General features: G+C 34.3%; 1 protein-coding gene across 1 annotated transcript; it reads right to left on the bottom strand.

The window, feature by feature from the left end:
• Positions 1-2,943: 2,943 nt before the first annotated feature.
• Positions 2,944-4,673, bottom strand: LOC112292720 (thioredoxin H-type). Its single transcript, XM_024541493.3, has 4 exons — positions 4,558-4,673; positions 3,577-3,671; positions 3,336-3,458; positions 2,944-3,212 (listed from the first exon to the last, which is right to left on the bottom strand). The coding sequence occupies exons 2-4, from the start codon at positions 3,658-3,660 to the stop codon at positions 3,066-3,068; spliced, it is 354 nt and encodes a 117-aa protein (XP_024397261.1). The 5' UTR covers positions 3,661-3,671; positions 4,558-4,673; the 3' UTR covers positions 2,944-3,065.
• Positions 4,674-10,562: the final 5,889 nt, after the last annotated feature.

Here is a 10,562-nt window from a genome sequence, read left to right as displayed (position 1 = left end):
TAATTGCCTTCTATATTTAAGTGTAAAAAAAATCTTTTAGTATTAACTCCACGGTCTTGTTGTATCTAAAATATTCTATAATTGAAAAATTGTGGCAAGCTTGAAGAACACATAGTAATGCTTTATATTTTAGAACATAAAAATATTTCTCAAAATGAAGAAGATTTTGCTTGAATTCAAACTTCAAAATATTGTGAGATTTAAAAGAATTATTCTTAATATTATGTATAAGTAGATCTAATGATATGTTCAATTGGACTTTACTAAGAGATGTTAAATTAACAATTAATATTGATTTGAAGATAAAAATTGGTTTAGTTTCAAAAAAAAATATTATTATTGATTAAAAGTTGCATTACCTTATTTTGGTACAAAAAAAGAATGTCTGGAAAGTAGACATTTTTTATTTATATTTTTTTGTATGCTTGGAATAAATTAAAATATTATTTAAATTAAAAAAAATAACAAAATAATCTAAATATTCTTATAGAATATTATTTATTATATCTTAAAAAAAACTAATCCATTTGTGATTCCAAAAGGCTTAAAGTTGGAATAATATAGAATTAAATAAAAACAACTAATCCATTTGTAATTCCAAAAGGCTTGAAGTTGGAATAATATAGAATTAAGTAAAAGATATAAATAGAAGATATAAATTAATCATAATAATTATAGTCAAAAATAAAAAAAAATAGAGATTCTTTAATTAATATTTAATTAGAAAAAAAAAGAATTTAATAATAAAAATGATTTTTGTATATATTAACTAACAAGATTATATAGAATTTTTCTAAGAGTAACAAACCTTATAGGTTAAGTGCCTAATTTTTCAAATACTTCTATATTAGCTTTCTAGAAGTATAAAATTTTTAAAAAACTTTTTTAAAGTCACATTCCATATTTAGAAGAATTCATAGATTTAATATAGATATAAAAAAAATATTTAATTTTTCTACAAAAACATGTTATCTACCTAGTATATTGTAATTTCTTCTACTTACTTATATTTTTTTTAGTAATATATGCATTAGCTACATCATGTATAATGTTTTATAATTATTGTAATATTAATTTTAAGATATCAAATATTACATACTTTTAGTATATAATAATTTTTGACTTAATAAAATTTACCAACAATATATTTATATAATAATATTAATTGATATGTTACAAAAATCAAAGATAAATTCACATTAAAAATGAAATTATAACAAACATAATTTTTTATCAAAACCCTCATAACATCATACTACTTTTAACAAGTAAAAGAATAAAATTAAATTAAAAGGCTTTTCAAAACAATACAACCAAAGAGTTAGCATCATGCTGTATATTTTACTTCAAAAATGTTCTTACAATATGTATCATAGCATGCAAAAACAAACTCAAATTTCTAAAATATAATAGATGGAAAATATAAAGGTAGCCAAATAATCGTTTTGATAATACCAAATAATCGTTGTGACTCAAATCCCAACTATACTGTCCCAACTGCACTTTATTAAAAAAAACAAATCAAAACAAAAAATCAAAACAAACAGTAATAAAAAAAACAGAAAAGAATAATGATCCTGCTTTGTATTCATCATCCAGATGCCTTTGTCTTCTTCATACAGATGCATTTGCCTTTCCATGTTGATATCGAGGTTGCCTTGTGCACTTCTCAGCCCCACTAGCACTGCTGCCCTTCTCTTCCTTCTTCATCCCCTGCCTCGCCCACACCATGCTGACCCACATTGCACCTGACTCTCAACCTGGGCTGTAGGTATTAAAAAAAACAAAACAAAACAAATACAAAAACAAACAAACAAACATGGCTTGACATGGCTGTGGTGGATCAAAGCCTTGCTTGTTCTCGACTCGGGACTGCCACCCCCCTCTCGCTCCACCATCAGCAGCAGCAGATATTTCTTTTCGGTTGAAGATTCTTCCGAGAGGTGCCCAGTTCGACGCAACCGCATCCACGCACTCCGTGTGTGGACTAGAATATTCCACTCATGGTGCTGACCCCCAAAAGGCACACATCCGTCGCTCGATCCCTCTACTCCCTGTCGGGCTGTCAGTGCTTACAAAAGCAGAAACCTGATTCCTGATTAACCGCAAGTGGCCAACTGTCTGCACGTCTGCAGTTCAAAGTGTGAGAAGCGGAGAGATTGTGTTAGAGATGAGTAATGCTGTGGCATCTGCGACGTTTCCCGCGCAAGCGCGTGACCACGCTCAAGAAGGCGCGGATCAGGCAAGGAGAGTGAACTTCCGTGTTGAACGTTCCTCTCTGTTGCAGAAGTCAATTCCCATTTCACCCACAGATAGTTTTACTGCGCTGTATCCGTTGGAGCTTCGACAAGAGGTATGTATTTCCTCATTGATAATGTGACATCACAGAAATTACAGATGGCACTTGCTTAAAATTCAGTTACGATGTTATGAGACACGTAGTTGACGGTTGTGAATTTAACCATTCACACTGCGGTCCTAATCTGTTGTGGGAAAAGGAGACTATGAGAACTTAGTAAGTGACAGAGGTAGCTGTAATTGTATTATTACACTGGTAAATAAGGTTACAGATGAATAAAGAGTACACCAATCTTTTTTAAATTTAAAATTGTTGATCAAGTCTGTACTACATTACGCAAAAATAATGGCAGTAGCGCATGATGACAGGTGATTAACAATTAGGCAGACGTTCGTAAATTTATAACCATGCATAAAATGAACCCTTCGCAAGGTTATTGTCCTGAACAAACAATTCTGAACGGTCTCTGATCAATCTAGAAGATATTCATGAAGCATCTCCACACGGGCATTTCCAGAGAGCGCCATTGCCCCAGCGGCTGGAGGTAGTACCCATCATACGGAAGTTCAAAACACCCACGAAACACGAGGAAGCAGATTGGGAGAAGTAAGAAGACGTGCACTTTGCTTCCGAAACCAGTCATATATACAAACTTGGCCAAATAGTGAGTATTTGATAAGAGACCCAATTGAAATCTCAAGCGCACATCAACGGCCTATTCATGTTCACAGGACATTGTATACAGCAACTCGCACTACCGCTATCCTCAGACTGTGCTGGGGAGGCTAGCGAATTGTTGACACTTCTTCTCGAGCTCATCCTTGTTTGCACCAACTACCTTGTGAATACTCTTTCCGTCTTTGATAAATATGAATGTGGGCATAGCGCGCACTTCCCACTGAGATGTCACGTCCTGCACAATCAAGAAATATGGACCTGTAAACTCCAAAATACAAAACATTCTCAGCCGGAAAGGACTGAAAGATTTAGATAGACCTATGATTACAATATCTAAGGTTGTTAAGTAAATATTTACCTTAACTTCGTCGACGTCCACCTTCAAAAATATGATGTTTTCATACTTCTTGCTAAGTTCAACGAAAATAGGTGCCATCAGCCGGCAAGGTCCGCACCAAGTGGCGGTAAAATCGACGAGAACCTGGAAAATAATGACAATGATATCCGTCAGTCAACTTGAGATGAATCGCCTAACCAATAGAAGAGAGTTGAGAGTTAGGAACAAAACTGATACAAAAGTGAACAAACAGAATACTCACTATCTTTCCAGTGCTCGTGGCCTCTGCCAACTTGGCGTCCCAGGCTGCCGAGTTGTTAATAACATGAACCTTTCCATGATCCATACTGAAAGAATCTGCAAACGGTGAAGAACTGTCAGAATCTAATCCGGAGAATGACACGATGCAGAAACTTCGTCCGAGACACCTCCCAAAACAGATGCGGAAAACTGCGTGGCAATATCATCAGAATAGATTGCAAAGCTAACGGATACAGTGAATCTGCTTTGGATTCTTGGAATGCAGCAACCTTCATCCAACAGAGTAGTCTTTTCAAGTATACTGCGCATCGAAACCTAGTCTTCCCGCATGGAACACAAAAAAAACTGGTTCTGATCAAATCCCACTGAACCGACCAGACGAAAAGTAGACAACTCGGACAACATGTGTCTCAAATCTACAACAAAAATCCAAAGCGTCGGTCGCCATCAAGGTGGCATTACCAACTGAAGAAGTCATCTCGCTCAAGTTTGAAATTCAAAAAACGGCAGATTCACATCTCCTACACTGACAATCCTTACAAGCGAACGGACGATGAATCCGCCGGCAGCACCGCGTTGCAGTCATCAACAAATACAGAAACAAGAACGCGACGAACCAAGGTACTGCTCAACGTCTCCGAAAGCTCCTAGATTATTCGAATACATCCAAACCTCAAATAAAAATCGACACATGCTGCACCACCTGAACGCTCCCAGAGCATGTACCGACAACTTGTACTCTAAATCCTCTCCAGTGGAGAAAAAGAAAGATCCAACAAGACAGCCACTACATCGACCTAATTCACTTCATTACCTAGGTCACACCACAGTTAAAGCTCAACAATGTATCTCACCATACTCGTCCGAGAAACTAGAGTAAAACATATATAGATATATATATATATATATATATATACATATATATGTGTGTGTGTGGGTGTGTGTGTCAGTACAGCACCACAACGGCAATGCATGTGATTACCTTAGGTACAGAGTTGGAGCGAGAAACGAAGCCGCGGAGGGAGAAGACAAGATTGAGAAAGAGCGAGAGAGGGCGATGCGACTCTAGAGCGAGGGAAGAGGAGGGTGACGATGAGCACGAGCACATATAAAACGCAAGCTGAAGAGCAAGGAGCTTATATGGGGTTCGGGTGGTGACCGTGTGACCGACATCACGCGGTCGAAGGCTGCCAAATAAAAACGGAGTGTAGATCGTTTGTCTCCAGGATCTACGAATCCTTGAATCAGGTACCGTCTGTGTCCGGTTTCCCAGAAGCTCTGTTCACACGGGGTGCGAGGTTGACGCGATTCGGTGATGTGGGCTTCCGTGGAGCTTTCGTTAGGCACGGCTGCACGTTCCCAGAATGTTCCCAGGATGTTCCCCTCCGACAACTTGTGCTCTGGCCTTTTTTAAGGGATATTCTAAGCAAGGGGGGTGTGAGTCAAGGAATTCCCCCAATAAAAATTTATTTGATTGGTCATGTCGGCTTGGAACAAGGAAGTCAAAAATGAATGGAAAGTCTTAAATAGGATACTATACAAAAATAATAAAAATAAAAATAAAACAAAGTGATTGTAAGATTGGCTTGTTATCATTACAATCCCCAAAAACAAATTGAGCATGGAATGGGTGAATTTATTCAAGAATGTATTTTTTAAGTTGATGAAAATAAGGTTTCTGATGGATTTCCCTTCCCATCTGTTCATTTTTCATGTTTTTGTGCTGGCACGTCTTCAATTCAGACACATGATATGATTAACTAAAATATGTGTAATATGTTTTGTTCCACTTCAAATACGTATATATATATATATATATATATATATAAGTCTCTGTTTGTTGAAGGCTAGTGTAATTCACATAATAAAAGTGTAATTAATATGATATCAACCAGTATTTTAAAGTTACTTGTGATTGATAATCAATACCTTAGTTAAAACTGGAAAGATACACTCACCAATAGTAACTTATTTCAATAAGATAAAAAAAACGACCTCAATCAAATTTTTAAAAATATTTCATTGTAGTTGATGAAATCATATTCAATGCTGTGTTTTCTAAAAACTTGAATTTGATAAGAACATTAGTGTTTGTTTATTCAATTTATGTTTCTAAAGGTCACTACTAGACATTTAGTTTAGTTAGTAGTGGACTAGCCTTCAATTACCTTCTGTGTACAAATTTTGTATGTTTCAGTCAACTATGTTTTTGTGTTTTGCAAAACTAGGAAAAATGAAAAAGAAAAATATTGTAATGCAGAAGGTCTACAATGATATTAATAGTATTATTATATAGTTATTTGATATATAAATTAACTCTACATTGTTTATGCTAAATCTACCAAATCAAAACACAATATAGAATTCCATTTTATATAGTACAATATAATATAATATTTTTCCCGAAATTTTTGAAAGTACCTTTGAGTAAATACACATTTTTCAAGTATTTACATATACACACCTACTTGAAGTGATCACAATGCAAATCTATATTTATTGCAATTAAATGTTTAAAATACCTTCTTTAATTTTCCCATGAACACTTTTTTGTTTTAAATTTAACTGGAAATTTAGATGTCATAATAAATTTAATAAATACTTGAAAAATCACAACTCACCCCTCAAGTGATGCACCAATACTGAGTTGATACGTGCATTCAAATACATGAGAAAATTAACTACCCACTACATAAATTGAAGTGCTTTAAAATACTATACCAAATTCTTTTTGACACATTACAATTATTAATATTCAAGAATTATAATGGGTACAATCATGATTGTTGTAGTTCCATACAATTCCCAGATTATTTTTATTTTATTTTTTAAAACTTGTTTCTTCTAAATTTTAAATATAGATATTCTATATTCTGTTGATATTCAGTCTTCCTCAAGAAGCATAAAAGTTTGTGAACGATGATTGTATTTGTGTAATAAAAGTGTTTTTTTATATTCACATCAATAAGATTTGGTTGGTCTATTCCTTAGATTTATTCATACAAGTAAATTGAGAAAGCAATGCAATATTGCAAATCTCAGTAATGTCACTATTAAAAAAATGATAATCACCCATTGATACTGTTTTTACACATATCACATAGATATGAAATTAGTATCCATTTAACATCCCAGTTTTGTAGGTCATCATTCACCAAATTGCAGGATTTTCATAACACAATAAGGTAGCCTGCACAACCTTAAATACCAGATTTCATTTATGTTTTAGTTTTGGATATATTTATTTATCCATTTGCAATACTTATTTTTGACTTGATTATTCTTTTTACGTGCCAGTGTTTTAGCTGTATTTTAACATATCGGTATTTCAATATATTGTTAACGGATTAATTGATTTAAATGACAAAAATCTAGTGTACAACTCAGTACAACAAGGAGAAAGGTCTTTTCATATTTGAAGAAAAAAAATGTTTTTTGAAAATAATCATAAGTAGATTGGCATTCAATCCAAATCTGCATTACACACCTCAGTAATACCCCTCTGGATAAGTGCAAATGAACTTTTAGTTCTATTCCAACCCTAGATCACCAAGTTAGAAGAAGATTCATCATCACCCTGCCTGAAATACAAAGCCACCATGTGATTTCACTATGAATGAAGCTTACTTCCACCATGATCCATGATTCATCAAATCTGCTCATAGTGCAAGTGTTACCAGAGCAGTACTAATCCCCAACTCATAAACAAGAAGATTGCAGTTTTCAACAAGGGTTTCACCACACCTTAGAAGCAGCAGTGCATCAAATATAAACCCAGTGGGAGAACTTCATTAACCACATCACTGATGCAGCTCCATGAGTTGAAAGTGTTTCAGCTTGAGCCAGAAAACAAAGAGTTGGGTATAATCATGTGAAGATTAAAATCTCTGTGACAGAGCTGGTAGTGTTTAAAGTGAGTTTTCAGTAGTGTTCCAAGCCAACATGAACAGAATGAGCGAATGAAGGTTGCGCATATATATATATATATATGCACAAGAGCTCAGCTTTCGTGGTCCTTCGAATTTGTATTTAGCATAATAGTGTAACCAACAGTGTCCATCGTAATTGCTAAGCTTCGTAATATCGTCAAACTCTCACACAAGCCTGTGGGGTGTTCCATGCCACTGGTGTTGCAAGCAAATTCTTCTTTGCCATCTCATTGAAAAGTTTTAAAGCTGCTTCACATCGACCGGCGTCAGCTCTCACCTTCCTCATCGGCGTTTAAGTTTTCTCGTGAGAAAGATGACCTACCTGTTATCTCTTTTGAAGATCTTCTCAGCCATTTCATATGAGCCTGCCTTCTCATACACGTCGATGATATGGCAATGCACTGCTTCTTGTAGGACAATGTATCTCACGGTCCTCACAGGTGGAAATTGAAATGATAAATTGAGGCAGCGACAAAGTGAACAAAAAAAATAAATTCGCGCATTGGAATCTGCACAAATGAGGTGGAGGTACTAGGCCTCGCCATTGTGTAGCTCGTAAAACCCCATGCAGAGTCTCTGGCTCTTCCCAACTTGCATACCCTTCAAGCATGCAATCAGCTCTCACCTCATCAGGCTCCACGTCTGCGTTGAGCATCTCCCAAACCCATACATTCTCGAAAGGATGGTGCACGCGATCGTACAAAGGCTGTACAAATCTGGAGCTTCATCCATTAAAAAAGACTGCCAAACCCGACGCCATTCGCGCTGCTCTTTAAGAATTACACACTTATATCACGGCATTCGAGCTCCTTGACAGACGGTTTTATAACTTGCATCGCAATCGAACATAGCATTAGTTTCAAATGAGAGCACGTAGCATCTGACATGGACAGGAGAATACTATGCCAGTTTTAATGGTAGTAGCTGTGAATCAACATAAAAATTGCAGCTTCCTTCAACATGTGCTCCCTCGCTCCTGGTGTTGTTTTCGAGAGTCCATCCACCAGGTGCATATCGACGGCATCTGATTCAATGCAGTATGACAACTGGCACACATAGCTCCTTTCGCATTATGACGATTTTGTTGCCGCTTTCATCGCTATTATTATTTCAACCTTTCTGCAAACTCTGCTTTGTCTGAAGTTTACTCAAGTTCTAAGAGATCCTCCTTCAATTTCGGCGTGCTTTGCAACAGCAAATCTAGATGCGATCAGTCTCCGAAACAGCCTGTCTTTCAACAAGCCAAAATCCCTGGCACCCAGTGACGAACGGGCGAAGGCTGGGAATGGCAAGGCGTGCTCCGGAGTGAGAGCAGCACCCCTGCATAGAGGAACTCCAGCACCTACGGCACCAGAATGCAGAAACAAAACAAAGTTAAAACACTATCTTAATCCGGAATACTGTATTCTAAGTATTAGCCCTAACCCAAATCCAGTAGCAAGTAACTACTGCACCTCCACGTCACAATCTCCCCAAATTGATGTTTCAGTCACAACCCCACTAGAAATAGCCAACACCCACATGCAAACACTACCAATCTCACAACATTGATGTTATTGATATTATTGTTATTATTATTATTATTCTTACCATTTGATACCTACAGCATTTACTTGTTGCTTAAATATGTGATATAATATAATATAATATAAATAATAATATGATGCCACTTTTGTGCAATTGGTCTCAAATCCAAAAGCAATGTTAAATAAAAATAATGTTACTATATTTTTAATACAGCTTTTCTTTTTTGTTTAATAATTATTCTAAATTTATTATATTGATTGATTATTACTTCCTTCATGACTTATTCTTTACATGCAATCCTAATGACTAGTTGTATGAAATGGTGCATGCATTAATAAAATATTGATAAAAAAAATATAAATGATAATAACAATAACAATAATAAAATAATATATTAATATAGTAAAAAAGATCTTAAATAGTTATTGTTAAAAAATATAAATAATAGAGCTTATAATTTTTATATAAAATTTTAAACATAGCATAATATTTTATTTTTGAAATAATTTATTTTAATTAATTAAATAATTGAGATGACATAATTATTTTGTATTTTTTAATGACATCTTAATTCTTAAAACATTTCTTCCAATTTTGAATTTTTTTTATTTGGTAGTTTATTTTATTCTTTCTTATAATGTACGTTGGAACAAATACCATCAATTGCATTTACTTGCATAAGAAAAAGAATGATAGTTAATAATTCAATATCATTCAAGATCATAAATCACATTTTATTACTTTGATTTAATTATTGTGAGTGTTTTTTTGGTACAAGTGTAGTACAAGCTCATAATAATCTGTCACGGATATATATATATATATATATATATATATATATAATAATAAATACATATATGATTAGATAGAAGTAGGTAAAAGTAGATAAAAATAAATTAATTTCATAATACCTTGTAGAGAAGCTTCTTAAAAGCTGCATAAATATTGCTTTAACTTAACATATGTTTGTAGTTGATTGATAGGTTAGAAACTTGGTCAATAAGTATCAAGGATATGAATTGAAAGATGATGCATAAATCAATGAAATTCATGTCAAAGAAAAAGTAAAAAAAACAGAAATAAATATATATATATATTAAAAAGAAACGAGAACGGCTTATTGCCAAAAGATTAAAAAACTTGAAACTCTTGGAGTTCGACCATAAGCAAGAAAAGAGTTGACAAAAGTGAAGAAGGCTTCACTCTTGCCACTATATATACTATCTAATTAGAGGCTATGTGGCAATGTTCTATAGGACCTCTAATATGTGTTGACTTTGTAGGATACATGCGTTAGCTTATAAGGCAAGTTTTCTACGTGTGGGCCACATAATTAGCTTGTTTTTCAAGCTATCAATATGTGTGGCACATGGTTAACTTGTTGAGTAAGTTTTTAACCTAAAAGTCAACAATGGACACTTATAAAGTCTAAGTAGCGTCTATGAAGCTCCTAAGAAGTTTCTTTAGAAGATATTATAGAATTAACTTATTTTTACCTATTTCTATCTACTTCTACTTGCTTATATAGGTA

Source organism: Physcomitrium patens, chromosome 2, assembly GCF_059467195.1.
Source record: "Physcomitrium patens ecotype Gransden chromosome 2, ASM5946719v1, whole genome shotgun sequence".
Lineage (NCBI taxonomy): Eukaryota > Viridiplantae > Streptophyta > Bryopsida > Funariales > Funariaceae > Physcomitrium > Physcomitrium patens.
The sequence above is the reverse complement of the archived record's forward strand: the minus strand, read 5'-3'. Positions and strand labels throughout refer to the sequence as shown.